Source organism: Schistocerca cancellata, chromosome 1, assembly GCF_023864275.1.
Source record: "Schistocerca cancellata isolate TAMUIC-IGC-003103 chromosome 1, iqSchCanc2.1, whole genome shotgun sequence".
Taxonomy (NCBI): domain Eukaryota; kingdom Metazoa; phylum Arthropoda; class Insecta; order Orthoptera; family Acrididae; genus Schistocerca; species Schistocerca cancellata.
The window spans coordinates 653003743-653022766 of NC_064626.1; the positions used below are offsets into that span (position 1 = coordinate 653003743).

General features: G+C 42.9%; 2 protein-coding genes across 3 annotated transcripts in view; one reads left to right on the plus strand and one right to left on the minus strand.

Annotated features, from left to right (window-relative positions):
- The window catches only part of LOC126183439 (calpain-A), a 642654-nt gene that overhangs the window by 590577 nt on the left and 33053 nt on the right, over positions 1 to 19024 (minus strand). For both annotated transcript variants that reach the window (XM_049925446.1, XM_049925430.1), the window contains exon 2: positions 16619 to 16721. In XM_049925446.1, the coding sequence (XP_049781403.1) occupies positions 16619 to 16721 (103 nt within the window). The remainder of the gene's footprint in view (positions 1 to 16618; positions 16722 to 19024) is intronic.
- LOC126183463 (transmembrane channel-like protein 7) overlaps positions 1 to 19024 on the plus strand; it is a 175669-nt gene that overhangs the window by 2647 nt on the left and 153998 nt on the right. The gene's annotated exons all lie outside the window — the stretch shown is intronic.

Here is a 19024-nt window from a genome sequence, read left to right on the forward strand (position 1 = left end):
TTGCGTTTTAAAAAACGCCCGTCTAGCCTTAGCCTAAGACAATTGAGCCTGCGTCAGCCACGGACCTGTCACTGCTGCAGCCGTTGCCGCCACACTTCGGTTCACTGAATAGGGGAGTACCCAATGGCAAAATACGAGTCATCGGGAAGTGTAGTAAACGCCAACTTCACAGATATGCAAGCTGTCATACGCTGCTGGACAATGAAATCGCAGTATCATGAAGGCGATATGCAAATAACGTGAAATTGACGGGATGTGTACTACATACTTGGATATTCAAATGATCAACATTTCAACACAAGCACACAAAGTACCGGGAGTATCGGCATCTACTTTCTTTATACAACGAAAGATTACGCAAAGGGACTCTCATTTAAAAATCGCTTTTGAAGTTGGTTATAAGTGCTTATATCCCAAGCTGACGGAATGGGATGCGGGCACATTAATAAAGCTGTCTTTCTCAAATTGGGCTGAATTGCTCCTCGGGCATGTCCGCCAGGAATAATACTCTATTTTTTATTTTAATCCATTCATTAGCTGTTCCAAAAGACGTGACCAAAAACACGCGACGTAGCTACATCTTTCCAGAATGAGATTTTCACTCTGCAGCGGAGTGTGCGCTGATATGAAACTTCCTGGCAGATTAAAACTGTGTGCCGGACCGAGACTCAAACTCGAGACCTTTGCCTTTCGAGGACAAGTGCTCTACCGACTGAGTTACCCAAGCACGACTCAGGTCTCGTCCTCACAGCCTTACTTCTGACGACTCAGGTCTCGTCCTCACAGCCTTACTTCTGCCAGTACCTCGTCTCCTACCTTCCAGACTTTACAGAAGCTCTCCTGCGAAGGTTCACAGGAGAGCTTCTGTAAAGTCTGGAAGGAAGGAGACGAGGTACTGGCAGAAGTAAGGCTGTGAGGACGAGACCTGAGTCGTGCTTCGGTAACTCAGTCGGTAGAGCACCTGCCCGCGAAAGGCAAAGGTCCCGAGTTCGAGTCTCGGTCCGGCACACAGTTTTAATCTGTCAGGAAGTTTCAATTACACCTTTGTCTGCAACTTCTAAATCTTTGTCTGCAACTTCCGCCGTTTTATTATTTTGGCAAATGTGTGCTACTTCTCCCTGAGCAACATCCTGTAGATTAAGAAATAAACATATTTTTTGTGTTCAGATAAGGTTTGCAGACTGCAGTACTTCCGTCGCGGATGTACCTCATTTTGGGCAGAGCAACTTCTGCTCGTCCTATGGGGGTCTCGATGATGACCCAATATCTTAACAAAATCAGAAAATGTTGTCTAAGAATCAATAAATAAAGTGCAAAAATGATTTACATCGATTGCTTCGTTAGTTTTTTCAAACAGAATCGTAAAAAAATCGCTAATTTTATAGGCTAACTGAGGAGAATGGACCCTTAAGGCAAGACCGCATGCTGCTCGTGCTGTCCTCACCTACTCCGATATAGAGGGTGTTCTACTGTTGGCCCTGGCCATGTGCCACCCACTGAAAACATCTGCTTATCATTCGTCAGCCACTACGTTTGGTGTACTCTGGCATAGCACTGAAACTGTATGTTATAACATATCCGTATTTATCATCCATAACATATCCGTATTTATCATCCGAGCTCAATTCGGGTCGATGCCTGGCTGGGTTAATGGGTTAAGCTCATTGGTATGATGGCGGCTCTCAGTACTAAATTTCGTGTCCTTTCCAAATCATCTTCAAATTTAAGCATGTTAAGTCAAAGTTCAATATTTGCTATCCTCCCTAGTTTTTGATGTTTAACGGCCAGCATGGCACTTCACGCTATACAATTCGGGCAATGTGGGTCTGACCTCAGGTGTAATTCGCGCTTTGTATTAGTACCTTTGGTCCTCAAAGAGCCGAATTCTTGGAGAAGTTCGTTCCTATTACGAAAAAGTTAGGTACTTAAATTTGTGAAACGCGAGCAAAGAAACTGAAATGAAAATTTCAATTTAACGCTAAAGGATACTCTGTGATTTTGAATATTATGTGATTTTCCCAGCGTCTCCGGTATCTCGCTACCCATTTTGTTTCGCTTTCTGTGATTCGCGTTTCACAGAAGGTATCACTTTACCAACTAGTACCAGCAACCAACTTGTTATCGAATTTATCTCACACAAAAGCAAAGGAAATAATGTAAAAAAAAAAAGCAAATTATTCTTGAAGACGAACACATGTTTTCCAAAATTCGGAATGTCAAATTAGATCTACAACTTAGCTTCCGCTGTTTTTTTCTTTCCGCAGTTTGAGGCTTTATTGCGAAAAACGAAAAATATAAAATTCGAAATACTGGCCTTCACTGGCCACTACTTTCTTCCATCTTCAGGGCAGCATACTAATCCTACAGGGGAAGAACTGGGCTTCTTTTGAGGAGATCCATGAATTGAATCAACTTTGCACTTGCTCATATAACCGGAAGTGCGTGTCAGCCAGAACGTGTGCCATTTATCGAAAAAGGTTGTCGGTACAGGGATCAACGTCTGGAGAATACGACGGCCGTGAGAGGACTCCTCATTTCAACGTTTCCAAGTAAGCTTTGACGGGTATTGCAGCATGGGATCCACCATTTTCATACCGCAGATCACCTTTTCATGTCCATCGCTGTATTGTGGCCGTTCTCTTTCACTGCCCGCCTCGAACGCATCAAATGCTTTCGACAATGATCTCCTATGATTATTTTCGACGGTTTGAATTCCCGTCATGACGGTAATAGACGTCAAAATCACCGTCCTTGATGGGTTAAAACCATTCTCTGCACGTTCTTTCGTTAATTTGCGCCTCATCACAGATCGTACCCAGAATATTAAGAGCATCAGCTGCAGATTTCTTCATTTTAAACAGAAAATTAAAACTTCCCGCAAATGACGAAAATTGGGCTCATAAGTTAATAACTGAATACCTTGCATGCAATCACAAATCAATTAATATTTTGATGGCGTTATGTTTACAAATGCCAAAGCTTAAAATGGCACTTTAACGACCTACCACCCTACCACACTTGCCGCTACTGCCATCTATTGCAAAAAGGCGTTGGCAAAGTTGTAGACCTAATATATTAAAGCATGAATAATTGTATCTGGATGCGGCTTTTAGTACACTTCCTGTGTGGCTAATACAATCACATCTGCAACCATGACTTTTGGATGAAACTGAAGCAAAATAATCGTCGAAACAACTAATCTTTTATATTTTGACACGGTGACTCTTTACATATGTGTTTAACAAATTGTTAAGTTTATGAAGTCGTCAGACAAACAAAGCAACTAGTTTCAGTAACTGAAGATCAAACCAGTTGCCGGTAATTAAATTGTAAAACAAAGTCTCAGTACCGGTATGACCTGCTGAACAACGTTGTAATGCAGCCAGATCACAAACGCACAGTGGGAAAATGAATGTCAGTCAAGAATGCAGGTTCAGCCTGACGACTGAAATAAGGTTTACGCGTATTTAATATGTGACTACATTTTGTTGTTCTGTCCAATATGCATGCGAACATAGGGATGTCTCTTTTGCGGCGTACGTGTTCAGCTTTCAGCTCCTAAAAGCGTTATCTTCTGTCCGAAAAGACGTACTTTTGGGCATCTCTGAGACTAAAAACTGTTCGATTGTTTTCATAATTTGCAAGAAAGGCTTCATTAAAACCTACAGTTCCGTGTAATGTGCAAGAATAAGGAACAACAGGTGCCTGTTCATAGACATGATAGTACCGTTAGTGGATAAGGGGTACGCCACGAAATATTACCACTCTCGTTCGCACATTAGACGTGACCGGAAAAAAGCTTGATAATTAACTAGAGAATGAAGGGCGAAATACGTCAAAACATACCAACGTCTTGGGTATATCTGTTGAACATCGTGTAGTTGCTGGATGCCTCAGACGTGCCTTCCTGTTGCTGACGGGCGGAATGCTGTGCTTACGTTCATAGTCATTGTGAGCGGTGTTGAGGGCTGCACAGCTCGCTCTGTGAGGCTTGCTGGACATAAGCTCTCTGTCTTGGTCCACTGGCTAATTAGTACGCGTAGTAGTGGTAGAATCCTACCACTTTAGAGTTAAAAGTTACATAACATCTTCTGTAGGTAACACTTAGGTATCACTGTACAATTATGTACTGGATGCCCGCCTTCGCGGTTTCAGACATGTGTTCGCGGTAACAGTGCACTCACTTTGGGTCTTAAAATAAGAAGTCGTTTAATTTTACACAGCAAACTGATTTCCAGACAACGGCAAGGTAGGGCTTTGCTAAGCAGCAGGGACGACGATTCTACGAGACAGATTGCTTTCGTGGTATATTTCACTTGGCAGTTAATATTGCCTATATTACATATACAGAAAAAATACCCTGTTTCGTTGGTAGGTGACGTTGTCATCGCTATTATAGCAACCTACTAATGAGGGGCCACATGTTCTAGAGCTGTAAGATAAGAATACTTCATCAGAATAATCATATATCCTAGTACTATCTTCTGTTTGCGTTTGAAAGACTAATAACATTTGTCTTTCGAGGTTCCTAAGCTATCTGCTGCCTAAACCACTAAAGCTGACTTAAACAATTGAATGGAGAAACTATGTAAGTTTTCTTGAAAATCAGAATTTATTGCCTCTATTTACTTATGGAAAACTAATTTAATTAGCGTCTATGAATAAGCAAAGACATTCAAACCGTTCAGCTTGTTAGTAGCAAGTATAAATAAACAGAAGTGGTTGGAGGCAGCCGATGTAACTGCGCCTCAACATCATAGAAGTACCACCGACACAGAAAGGAACACCTTGTTCTCTAACTAACAGAAGAATTGTACGAAATAATTAGCAATGCGCTGTTGTGAAACGCATTTCAAAATAACGTAGTTTTATTTTCTAGATGAAATAGACATCCGGTTGGGTGCAAAATAAATTCATTAAGAAAAGCATCGCTAGCTGTTCAAATTGTATCAGTAAATACATAAATATCCCACCAGCAGTGTGTCATGATGTAGGGGAACACATCACCGACACCGTAGTCGGTACGACCGAAAGCACGGCGAATGGACGGATATCCAAACCTAAATGAAAACCACTGTTAAAAATGTGTGTGTACGTACACGCATGCAAAAACGTGTCGAATACCAGCACGTAGAGTGAATCACGCTAAGCTGAAGCAGAGTTCCCTGTTGCAGCCATTCATATGTAGAGTGGAAAGACACGTGTTTTAGACAATAGATCAACGCATGATTATCACGTTGTTTTTGCAAATAGTGAGAAACGGCGGTCGAGAGACATTCTACGTAGGTGTAATCCACCGAATAGGCACCGAGATAGAACATTTGTTGGAAACTGGTTCAAACACTTAAAAAAAAAAAAAAAAAGGAAAGGAAACAATTGACGCTGTGCCTAGTTCGGGAGAGCAGTTATAAAGCATAACATACGCTGACACAAAATCTGCAATCGTCGCTGGTATGGATATTGATGGGACTGGGGATTAGCAAGCACATTGTTAACTCCATCATTCGCAAAGATTTTCGTTGTCGATGTAATATGTCGAGGAAACAGGAGGCAATCTTTTCTCGGTCTGCTGCAACATGATCCATCGAAAATTCGTACGTGAAAATCAAAATTATGATCGTCAGTTTCTGCGATACAGTTCCGAAAGGGCTGCTGCTTTCACACCCGGTGTGTACGGACAATGTTTACTGGAATGGAGAGTGTGTCTGCCGTACAATGGCCGCCCATATGTTGTGATGCGTGTCTGAAAACTCTTGGCTAATCGCTGTCGGAACTGTTCTCAGACTTCGAGGATATCCCCTAGTGTGACTCATGTATCCTTCTGATTCCATTCGCTTCCCCATTCCCCTTATAAGGGCATCCTGAAAGCTATTCGTTTTTTAAACACACAAGGGGACATCAATACTCCGATATATTTCGAAACTCGTTTGAAACACTTTTTCAGCGGCTCCATAAAGGTTGTCAAAAGAGTAAAACGCGTTTTATAACAGCTGCCAATAACACATTTCATTCTATTGTTTCTTGTCATGATCGGTTTTCAACATTTTATTCATCATCGAATTTAAAGGCCAGCTGTTGAATGTTTGCAGTGCTATGCCATCCTACAGTAAAAAGCGCTTCTGAATTGATATTCAAAACAAAAATAGAAATTGAAGGTAAATTTTAATTGAAATCAACAATATAAATTTATGGCTCATGCACTTATAATAAAAATGTTCAAGTTACTTCTGCTATACGGTGAACAAAACGTCCGAAACTGATAACGGCAAAAACCAATAAAATATTTTAATAATATATAATAAATTTAGAGGGTGGCAGGTGTTGAAAAAGTCTTTTACTATACAACCATGGAATCCTCAAAGTCATCCACTAGCTAAAAAAAAATCTATAGAAGTGTAGCCTGGTCAACTTAGATTACTTTGAAGGCCTATAAAGTTATCCTCTTTTTTCTCAATTTGATTATACAGTTCGCTTAACTTTTCACTCATCTTGTAGAAAACGTTGCTTTATTCGCTGTTAATTACATGATTAGCATCTTTGTGACAAACAGTAAAAGCACTCCAGAGATTTCTGACGACGTAATATATACTGTGAACCAGAACACTACCGACAAACTTTCAGAGGTGATCCAAAACAAGACAAACATATTCAATAAATTTTGGATCTAAAAGCGTTCCTTAAGAGCTACGAGCCCTTGTTCAGCGGAAGAGACGCGTTTGACAAAAGCGAAGATGAACAAGTACTCATAGCTCTTAAGGTATGCGTTTTAGAGCCCATGTTTACTTGACACTTTTTTATTATTTTGCTCCATACTACCACCTCTCAAAGTTTGTCGGTTGACTTCTGTTTCACCCGGTATATGCCCTTAAGCGTTAATTTGTTACACTTGTAAGAATTAATATGTATGGAGCTATTCACTGCAAGCGATATTGTGTTCATTTTGCGGATAAAAAAATGGTTCAAATGGCTCTGAGCACTATGAGACTTAACTTCTGAGGTCATCAGTCGCCTAGAACTTACAACTAGTTAAACCTAACTAACCTATCACACACATCCATGCCCGAGGCAGGATTCGAACCTGCGACCGTAGCGGTCGCTCAGCTCCAGACTGTAGCGCCTAGAACCGCACGGCCACTCCGGCCGGCCTTTTACGGATAAATTACATAATTCCTTTCTCATTACTTCGAGTGTAGATCTAAAATACCTCAGACTTTATGAGTTACAGCAAAAACGACTACGCTGTCAATCGTTTTACCATCTCACGTCTTTTCTTGCCAGCATAGCCTAAAAGAGAAGAGAAAATCGCTAGTGTCGAGTTCCTTCCACAGGAAGTGAAACAGACGGGGCCTACAATGACATTGCCCTCCTCCATCTCATGCCTGACTGAACGCCGTAGAAGCGAAATCGGAACTTTCGATATGGTTTTTGTGAACCCGCTAGCAGGCACATTATTGAAATGTAGGATGGAAAAGAACAGATGGGTGAAGCGGATAGGGAGGGGAGGAAGATTGGGATATACAGTCCCGTCGACATCAGGGTCATTAAAGATGACAAGTTCGGAATGATTCAAGGACAGGGAAGGAAATATGCCATGCTCTTTCAAAGAATCATCGCGGCTTTTGCCTAGAGATATTTAGAGAAATCACAAAAACCTAATTCTGGACGGTTGAACCCGGATTTGAACCGTCGCCCTGCCGAATGCCGGTCCAGTGTGCTACCGCGCCGCGGCGCTCGGTGAGAAGCGGTTTTGTGTGTGTGTGTGTGTGTGTGTGTGTGTGTGTGTGTAGGGGGGGGGGGAGGAGTAGACGGTGTGGGAGTTGGCACACGGCTGATGTGTGGCGGATAATGAAGTGATTCATTCTGGTTATCTATCACACTTGACGCTGATCACTTTATAAGACACGTTTGACGCATTGCTTAGTAGCTTTCCCTACACCAGTCGTCGGGGAAAGGAAAACCACATTCCATAAAAATCTAGTAGAGAGTAAAAACATGAACACTCGACTTTCATGTAAACTTGACAGTTAAGCTTATTGACAACTTAGTGTGATGCTCACTTCAAAAGGCTAGAATGCACTTCCCTTTTTATTTTACTTTAAAGTTTGATTTCGTTACAAAACCCCAATGAAGACTGTTTTGTTTCCGACATAAAACATCGGCCTGTAACCCTAATTTTAGTGTGTAGGAAAATTATATGTAATTACATTTGCCTTGTGTAGCAGTAGACGATTCCGTGATAAATGGTAAATTCGCTTATCATTCGAATGACTGTTGATGAACAAAACACAGATCGTAAAAAAATGTGTGTGAAATCTTATGGGTCTTCTAAGGTCATTAGTCCCTAAACTTACACATTACTTAACCTAAATTAACCTAAGGACAAACACACACACCCATGCCCGAGGGAGGACTCGAACCTCCGCCGGGACCAGCCGCACAGTCCACGACTGCAGCGTCTTAGACAGATCGTATTCTTGGATACTTAATCACTATTCAAACTAAAAGTACTGTTACATATTAGTTTACAAGAATGCTGTAGTTTCAGCCTCTTTTCAGTTGCAGTCGTCCTAAATTGTTGTTGCACCATTAACCCAATCATCTTGCGCAATACTCGAGATCCAATAAAAGACGAGCATGCTTTCCTGTGAATATTTTTAACTGAAGTATGTGTATAGAGATAGACTGCAATATATGTGATCTTTAGTGAATAATTCCCGAGCTATGGCCCAGTGTAAACTGTAAAAGCTGCCACAGAAATGGCAACACTTACTTAACATGGCACACTATTAACTAAGTAGAAGTCGTTTCCGTTTCTGTTATTGTATTTATAGCAAACTGTACAGATAATTGCGCTGTCAGTATCGTCAGCAGATGATTTCTTTAACAGATAGCCTCGTTGACGGCTCATAACAGCTTTACAACTGTGACAACTAAAAAAGGCATGATGGACGCCATCCACGTTCCTTTGCCAAAAGTGTCCATACGAGTCAAATCGCTGGCCACAGCCGGGAGATCTTACAGGGTGACAATCATGGAACTGTATGAAATAAAATCTTCATGCCGGCCGCCGTGATCGAGCGATTCTAGGCGCTTCATTCCGGAACCACGAGACTGCTACGGTCGCAGGTTCGAATGCTGCCTCGGGCATGGATATGTGTGATGTCCTTTTTAGGTTTCAGTAGTTCTAAGTTCTAGGGGACTGATGACCTCAGATGTTACGTTCCGTAGTGCTCAGAGCCATTTGAACCATTTTTGAAAATCTTCATAACTTCTGAACAGTATGCGTTAGGACATTCAAACTGCACCGTTGGTCGCGGGGCATGATGGGAATTAGTATGTGCATACGCATTTGGTTTAGCGACGAATGTCACTTTCATTTGGATGGGTTCGTCAATAAGCAAAATTGGCGCGTTTGGGGGACCGAGAATACGCATTTTGCGAACGAGAAGTCTCTTCATCCTCCATGGGTGAATGTGTGGTGTGCAATGTCCAGTCACGGAATAATCGGTGCGATATTCCTTGAAGGCATGGTGACTACCGAGCGGTACGTGAAGCTTCTGGAAGGTGATTTCATCCCCATTATCCAAAGTGACCCTGATTTCGACAAGACGTGGTCCATGCAAGATGGAGCTCGACCACGTCGAAGCAGAAGAGATTTTGATGTCCTGGAGGAGCACTTGACGGACCGCATTCTGGCTCTGGGGTACCCGGAGGCCACTGATATGGGCTGCCATATTATCCGGATCTGAACACATGAGACTCCTTTTTGTGGGTTTATATTAAAGACAAGGTGTACAGCAATAACCCCAAAACCATTGCTGAGCTGAAAACAGCCATTGAGGAGGTCATCGACAGCATCGATGTTCCGGCACTTCATCGTGTCATGCAGAATTTCACTACTCGTTTGCGCCACATCATCGCAATTGATGGCAGGCATATCGAAGAAGTTATAACCTAGATCGAAATATCAGTATGGACGTTTACATGTTGAATAATGTGTGTGCATGCCGTAGTTTGTAATTTGTTTACGTTTTTTCATGTAGTTCAATAATTGTCACCCTACATGTCGTCTGTCGAACGAGTTCTACCTGTACATGTACATCTATACTCTGCAAACCACTTTGAAGTGCATGGCAGAGGGTATGTCCCATTGTATCAGTTATTAGAGTTTCTTTCCATCCCGTTCATGTATGGAGCGCGGGAAGAATGATTGTTGGTACGCCTCTTCATGCTGTAATTATTGTAATCTTGTCCTCGCGGTGCCTGTGTGAGCGATGCGCAAACCACTTTGAAGTGCATGGCAGAGGGTATATCCCATTGTATCAGTTATTAGAGTTTCTTTCCATCCCGTTCATGTATGGAGCGCGGGAAGAATGATTGTTGGTACGCCTCTTCATGCTGTAATTATTGTAATCTTGTCCTCGCGGTCCCTGTGTGAGCGATGCGTAGGCTCGTGGAGAACATCGGTTTTTCTTAGTCCTTTAAAATGAACATAAACAGTCTCGATTGCAAGAAACCTTAATTTTTGTGGTTACCGGTTTCGGTCAGTTACTGACCAACTTCAGACCTCATACTGAAATATGAACATAGAATGGACTTAGAGGGATATCTGAAAATAGTAGTAATATATAAAATACATCATAGATAACAAAGAGTGGAAGAAGTAGCTATACCCATGATGATAGGTGGTGGCGGAGATCGGAGCAAGCGATACGAATTCCACGAACGTCAACTGTCTCGTGATAATTTACGTCTATCTTCAAGATCTGCTACTTAAGTTTCTTCACTATCTCTGTAACACTCTCCCACGTGTCAAAAAAACCTGTGACCATTCGTGCTGCGCTTTTCTGTATACGTACAATATCCACTGCTAGTCCTACTTGGCAAGGTGCCCCCACACACACACATCAGAAATATTCTAGAATGGGCGGCACTAGTGATTTGTAAGCAACCTCCTTTGAAGACTGATTGCATTTCCCTGTCATTCTTCTATTAAACCGAAGTCTACCACCTGCTTTACTCACAACTGAGCCTATCCGACTGGAGGGCTCTTCATTTGTAGTATTGGTAGCAAATACATGGTTGCCCTTCTCTGGGCTTTTGCCTCCTAAATGCTTGAAGTTTCTCGGCACATTTCACGAAGCCCGCTTTTGTTTCAGGATTTTTCCACTGGTCCCCCCTCCCCCCCCCCTTCCGGCCACCTTATTTATCACAATTTATTGGGTGCCATCATCCTTATCGCCAGGCGTCTGCCGAGCTTTAATATAGGTATTTGAGGAAAAGACCGTAAAACCACACCCACAGTGCGCTGTATACCGTTTCCGTCGTTACCGAAGCAGGCCGCTACCTATGTGCCACAGTGTTTCAACCAATTAACTCGCATTCAGCAAGAGCGCTGTCCAAATCCCCGTGCGAGCATACAAACATACTGTATGCTTTTGCGGTGTTGGGATGGTTCTATTAAACAGAAAACGGTCTGCTTCCAACCCAATCCTTGACAAATTCTTCTTCTTCCTTCGTTTTGACCACGTATGAAGCTCGTTTAAACCTGGTAGTTGGCGTGATGTTTTCTACCTTCCTATCCTTCCAGAATATCTCAGTGATTTCATTGTGTCTTTTTCTTTCGTTCATCTGTTAGTTGCCAGTCGTCTGTTCAGTATGATGTTAACGACTTGTAAGTCTTCCTTAGTTTCTTCTAACCAGCTAATTTTGATTTTCTCTTAGTTAATAACGTTGAGTAGTCTTTTGGTGAATCTGTTGCTGTCATTCAATAAATGTGAACTTTGGTGGTGATATCTATTTTCTTACGTGACACCACGGATTTTCGTAAACCTTTTCCGCTCCTGTTTCTAGTTACTACAACTTTGAAGTGGCCTCGGCATTTGTGATCTTTGATGCATGTGTGCTTCCGGTAAAATAACTGTCTTGTAATGTCGCAATTTCGCTTAGCACGATATTACTTTTTTTTTGTTTTACCGTTTCAGTGTGATTCTGAGTGCATTTGAACTTTCATGACACTTTTTAGCTTTGCGATACTGTCCAACCCTGACGTAAGTATAAACCCTCCGAAGCATGTGGAGAAGGATGCCGGTGAAATCGTCCAATACTCAATCTTTAGTGGAACTTTTCTGCTGTCCTCGTGCAAATTTTCCGCGTAGAGCGATTTCTCGTATATGGAGACTTGCCTCTACCGCTATCTTGTGTAGTTTTCCTGTGCAATTTATTATTTAGTCTTCGTGATCGTGTTAAATTATTCGGTGCTGTGTTTTGTTTCTAACGCTTTTAATGACCCCCGTGTCTAATGGACGTTGAATCCTTGTTTGGCTTCCAGGACGCCAGTATGGTGCATCGCTCCAGTCTAGAAGCAAACAGTGGACTTATAAAAAAAAGAAAAGGTTCCCTTTTCATAATTGTCACATTCTCTCAGACACTGACAGAGAGTCCACTTAATTCCAAGGCGTCGGTTTGAGTTCCGTTATACGAAGTTCAAGTGCTGACGTAAGAGAAACAAGTGTGACACCCTTCAACTTTTCATTTAGAGGAGCTCTACCTTCAAAAAAAGTCAATAAAGTCCCTTTTACTGCATCCAGACTCCAAATACGTTTGTGTATAGCTATTCCGCTCACGCTAAGATAAATCACCTTCTTGCTGGATCACCTTTTCTGAAAGACAGCAGTGTGTGTGTGTGTGTGTGTGTGTGTGTGTGTGCTAGTTTAATTATTTAATAAAGTACATCTTCCGATCTAATCCAAATCACAGTTGATAATAATTTGACGACTACTTTATTTCTGTGTCTTATGTGTCTTACAACATTTGTGAAAATTAGAGCATGGAAACACCCCCCCCCTCGTCCTCACCACGGTTTTCTCTCTCTCTCTCTCTCTCTCTCTCTCTCTGCGTTTGTGGGGTGGGGTGGGATGGGGGGGTGGGGGGGGGGGAAGGAGGGAGCGGTGGAAGCCGCTTTCCTCATGCGCAAGCGGAAGACCCATGGGAACAAAAATCAGTCTAAGGAACATACTGTACAAATGCGTGCTCTCGTGTCCTCGTTGTTCAAGCAGTCTCCTTTGCATCCACTTCTTTTCTCGGCAATTTCTACTGCGTTAATAGCACTGAAAGACGACAGTAAAAAAGACACGAAGATGACTATTGGTAAAACAATATCTGCGTAACAGAGGCACTACATGCGAGAAACGCCCGTTTGCTGTAGAACTGTTGTTCATATTTTGAGTTCGAATATAATAAATTTCCTTGAGACAGAAAAAACTTCTTCCATAAGCAAGCAGGGATTAAGAAGCCATTGGTCGTACGAAACAGCTTGCCCTTTTCCTGCGAATCATTGATGGACAACATGCAGATTCCATATTCCTAGTTTTCCAGAAAGCAGTTGACACATTGTCCCACTTCCGACTGTTGGCGAAGGTCGAGCTTACGGAATAGGTTCTCAGATGTGTGAGTGCGTCGAGAACCCATTACCTTGCCCCGGACGGTGAGTATTCATCAGAGACAAAGTGTATTGTCATAAATGTACCAGGGAAGTGTGATAGGACCGTTCTTGTTGTCTATATATGTAAGTGATCCGACGGTTAGAGTGAAGTTCGCAACTCGTGGCCTAGTGCTACCGGCACGGTAGCTCATCGTGTTCGGCCAGAGGGTTAGCTACTCTCTGTAATAAAAAAAACCGAGTGAACGGATCAACGAAGAACCTAAACGGGTGTCATCGGACGTCCGCCACGAACAAATTCCACGAACAATATAGAACAAAATGAGATCAACCAAAACAAAAACAAAAAATGTGGCTAGCGTGGCTGCCTCTGAAACACGTGCTCCCGGGTTCGATTCCGGGGATATTCTCCGGCAGGGGACTAGGTTTATGTGTTGTCCTTATCATTTCGTCATCATTCGCGAACGTGGTGAGACTGGACAGCGGAAATATTGGGAATTTGTACGAGCTTTGATAACTGCGCAATTGAGCGTCCCACAAACCAAATATCACCATCAAGGATAGGGTGAACTGCAGTCTGCGACTATTTGCTGGTGATGCTGTATTGTTCGGGAAAGAGTCGTTGTTGACTGGATGTAGGGCGATACAGGATGTCTTGGACAGAACTTCCATTTGGTGTGACAAATGGTAGCTTGCCTAAATGTAGAAAAACGCAAGTTCATGCAGATGAGGAGGAAAAACAATACTTACCTTTGCCTGTAATTATAAACTTCAGCGTGCTTTCTTTGGAGTAAACTGCGTCATTGCATATACATCACCTTAAAGCATAACAACAACACATACACATGAGCACCAGCTGCCTGTGGTCTGCCAAACTGCGCAAGAGAGTCGCATCAAACTCAGTTTGCAATGTGCTATGGCGCATACCCTCCATTTCGGTTGTGCATGCGTGCTTACACTGTTGGAAATGTAAAGCGCACGCGCAGTGTTAAGCGAAAAAAAAGGTCATCGTGTGGGCGCATATTTAGGACTGCTAAACAGGCGACGAGTACATTCGACACTAACGGGGAACTCCTTGAGTGCGAGGTCGCAAGCTCAATCTTTAGTCAGGCTCATTTGGAAGTGCTGTGTTAACAGTTGTGACAGGAAAAATATTAGCTGCTAATGAGTCACCATGTGCATTAGGAGGGCGACAGAAAATGAGTGTCCGGGAGGTGCAAAGATCACTGGGATTTACGTATTACACTTCCCAAAATTGACATCATCGACATTCAAGAAATGTTCGTAACAAACCATTAACTTGCACCATGAACGCCATTTGAAAAATGGCACGCCACAGTGATCACAAAGGTTCACGCCATGACGATGAAGGTTCACGCCAAGAGGAACTCCTTTGTAGTTACAAACTGTGCAGAACGTTCAGCTAGGCATCCACTCTAAAAAAAAAAATCGATATAGAACCGTATTGGTGTAACTTGGTGATGAGAACTGATGGAATGTGATGACTTGCAACCGAATGCGAAACCGTCTGTCGTGGAGCTTATCGTGAAACTGGCTACCCTTTAAGGTGTAGCTGCAGGCTGTGGGATAATAGGTTTTATAGACACGGAAAAAACAAACATCTAGAGGCTGAATTAGTCCACTCGTTCCAGGTGGTATGAACTGCAACGTCACACACTTTTCAGGAAGGATAGTTTGCTCTAGAGGAGTGTGAATTTTCTACGCGGACTAGGAATCAAGCAAAAGCAAGTTATTTTGACCAGTTGTTGGTCAAAAGCAGTGCTCATACCATAGTCGCAGTTCCCTTACGCCCATTTTCCCACTCTTGCTTGCTGTGGCGTAAATATTCCCTACTGCCCATGCAAGATCGAATCGTAGAGGGCAGAGCATCTCGAATTTCTCGCAGCAGAATTAATAACTTTCTAACCAATTTACCATCCACATTAACAGTCGGCGTAATTGTAAACGAATGCGTTAAGGCATTGATTTTAGTTGATCTTGATACAACTCTCTTGGTAACTGTAATTTCCAGGGTTCCTTTCATACACATTTCCTCTTCAAATCCCGACTGGTCGGTTACTGAACAATGGTACAGGCTTATTTACTTCGTCTACAGATTTTCGGGCGGATTTCGCTGTTCGCTGTACACCGTCAAGCTGACGCTTTGTCTGAAATTTCGTTATCTTACGTCTTTCAATTCCGTGGCTCTCTTTGAAGTTATGCAGCCATCCACTGCTTCCCTCGAAATCAATGTAATCTATGCCGCGCGCAATTTGATGTGCATTCGTAGTAGGTCACTATCATGCACATCCTGCAAATTGTATCGAGCATCCTTGAAGCCGGCAAACACCATTTTTTGCAAACAAGAGTGCCTTGTTCTCCCTTGAATGTCCGTAGTTTCTCTTGTGCACTACATGGTCATATTGTTCTGAATTATTCGAAAACTATTCATAATTGTTTTTTTACTATGCTGCAGATGATCTTCCACGTACGTAAGCTGCTTGGACAGCGATTGTCCTTAACTACGTTACACTAGAGACGGGATTTGTAGATCTCTGTCCGACAAGGATGGTGAACTACGCGGTTCGACACCTGTTTCAATATCGCTTTCACTTGTTAAGCACGTATCGTCATCGTACTCCGCATGTACGTTGTCCGCACAGTCGAACGCATACGACACCACATGTTCCCCTCACTCATCTTGCAGAAACACTAATATTTCATGTGCCACTTCTTTCTCACTCTGCGAAATTCTTTGTCTTCCTTTCCGATGAAGTGTCAACTTCGGCAAATGTTATTGCAGATATAGTGTAATGTTTGTTTATTTATCGTTGCCATTGCTCTGCTTTGTATCATTAACAGTAGCACTGTAGCACTGTTGTGAGTTACGGGTCGACTAAGCAGTTCGGCTACGCTCCGTAGCCCCGTGCTGTGCTCACCACTGGATACCTCCAGTCCCGCCCCCTGTTGCCATTAGCAGCCAATATGGTGGTTGAATGATAGACAATATATGAGGCGTCGAATGCCGTAAATGTCATTGGACTTTTGCTACCACGCTCTCACAGGGTTCCTTGTAAGCGAACACGAATGAATGAAAAGTCGAAATTAGCAAGCAAGAAGATGTAAGATAGAAACGGTGAATGAAGAGTAGGAGACGGTGGGGCAGAGACTACTCACCCTGAAGATGGAGAGCGCCGGGTGGTAGTAGGAGGGCTGCGTGCGGCCCGGCCACCCGTGCAGGACGCGGTTTAGCAGGTGGTAGCGCCCGCGGATGTCCTCCCTGTGACACAAGCAAACACACACGTCACACTTGTACCATTACACCACTTAAAGAGCTGCCGCAGCTTTCCGTTTCTTCTGGAATTTTCTCACACTGAGCACGGCACAATATCGGCGTCGCGTATTTGCAGTCGCCGACAAGAAATGCAAACGCACATACGAACGACAGTTTCGAATGGGCAGGAATGGCATGCACAGCGAAAACGACTCTCCAGTGAGATTTGATTCACGAACTAGAGTACGATGGTTAAACGTTTAGCACAGTTGTTAGAAAAGAAACTTAAGTTTAAATACTTTAGCTTGTGTCAGTGTTGCATTCGCGCTACAATCGCAAAAATAATCTACAAATAAAAAGCCGTACTTTCAGTGGTTTCGTGACACCGGATGCTCGAGTAGTGCGCTTGATGACAAACGGAAGGCCACACATTTGTTGATGCTGCCTGTAACCACAACGACTAACAATTCCCAACAACTTCGCTGCCACAGAAGGCTTATTCTTGATTCCTTTTCTTTACTAACACATCTTACTGTACCAGCCGACAGAGCAAAAGCAGCGCTAGTGCTAAAAAGCGACACTTGATCGATTCAGCGAAGACTGCACCAGGCTGTGCTCGACCGCGTTACCGCACTGATTCAACGACTGATTAACGTTCCTCTCTGCTCCCAGAGAACTGTCAGTAGCAATTTTTGTCGCGTTTGAAACCGACTGTCGTCGACAAAACGTGTCCCTCCTCTCCGGTCCTTGTCCGTTGAGGTCTTCCTACGATGACTGTTCTTGGGCAGTGTCAAATGGTTGTGAGTGGTAAGCGTGGACAGCCAGTGGCGACACACCGAAAAATCGCCCAATTTTGTGCACAGTGTGCTCCTTGGCACGTCTAAACATGACAGCCCTTCTGTCACGTCTCCACATCGACCTACATATCTGCGCTGATTTCGTACAAGCGACTCGCACGTCCGTACTTCACTGCCATGACTTACATCAGCGGTGAGACCACTTTGGTGAAACAGTATGCGGAACAGTACAACGAATTGCCAATTTTTGCGCTTAGTGACTAACAGAAAAGAATATCCGACAACGGATGCATGTATAAATGATAAATGCTGCAACTGAAAATATTTCTGTACTTGACGCGAAGGAACCTTCCTCTAACTCGGTGGTCGTCAAACTTTTTGTTCAAGAGCTACTGCTGACATTGTGTAGCGGCTCCTCGGGCCACATACGTACCAACCTTGGTCACGTACATAAATGAGTATGTTTCGAGCCCCAGTCGACTGTTTTGTTTCAGATTCCGGCCACCCTTAGCGACCTCAAAGTTGTGACACTGTAGTGGCCTGACGAAGAGTTGTATTGTCTGTTTCAGGAGGTGACGGATTGATTAATAACAGTAATTATATCTAAATGCCTTATGGAATATGAGATACTATCACAAATGTTTACTAAATGTTCTAAATGTCAGTTTTCTTCTAGTCATTACGTTATATTACAACAGCCTCAATTTGATTTTATATACCATGCTGCAAATACAGGGTGATTTCGTGATGATGTTCTAAATTTTCAGGGATGTTGGAGAAAGGTGACTATATATGTCTGAAGCAAGGGACCCTGGTCTGGAATCCACCAACTCGAAAGTTATAAGCGAAAATAATTCTGATATGTCTGACAGTGTACCGGTAATGTTGTTGCTAAGATTGTGGGATGTGCAACTTTCAGAAGTGGTTAGCACGGACCAAAATAAGAAAAATAAACATGGACTCTAGAATGCATACCGTAAGAACAATGAGCACTTGCTCATCTTCTTTACTGTGAAACACATCTTTTCTACTAAAGAACTGCCCATAACTCTTGACGTATACATTTTAAAACCTATGTTTACTAAAAAAAATTTCTTGTTTTGGTCCATACAAGTACCTCTCAAAGTTGCCTTTACGTACACTCTTAGCAACAACGGTACAGGTACGATACATACATTCCACTGTCAGAAGAATCAAAGCGATTTCCGCCTACAACTTTCGACTTTGCCGTTCCCAGACCAGCGTTCCTTACCTCAAACTGATACATTTACCCTTCTTCATCATCCCTGAGAGTTTGAATCATCGTCACGGAATCACTCTGTACATCTGAATGACCGTCACTATAACGTGCATTCACGAATCCATGTTATTTCATTTTGAAATATATACCATACCAGCTGATCGGTGCCAGTCGCTCATGACTGTGAGTTTTCAGTATTGGAAGTCAGACAATAAAACATTGTTCCTCTCACTTCCCCTAAACCCGTACTGTCCGCGCCACGTCCTCCAGTA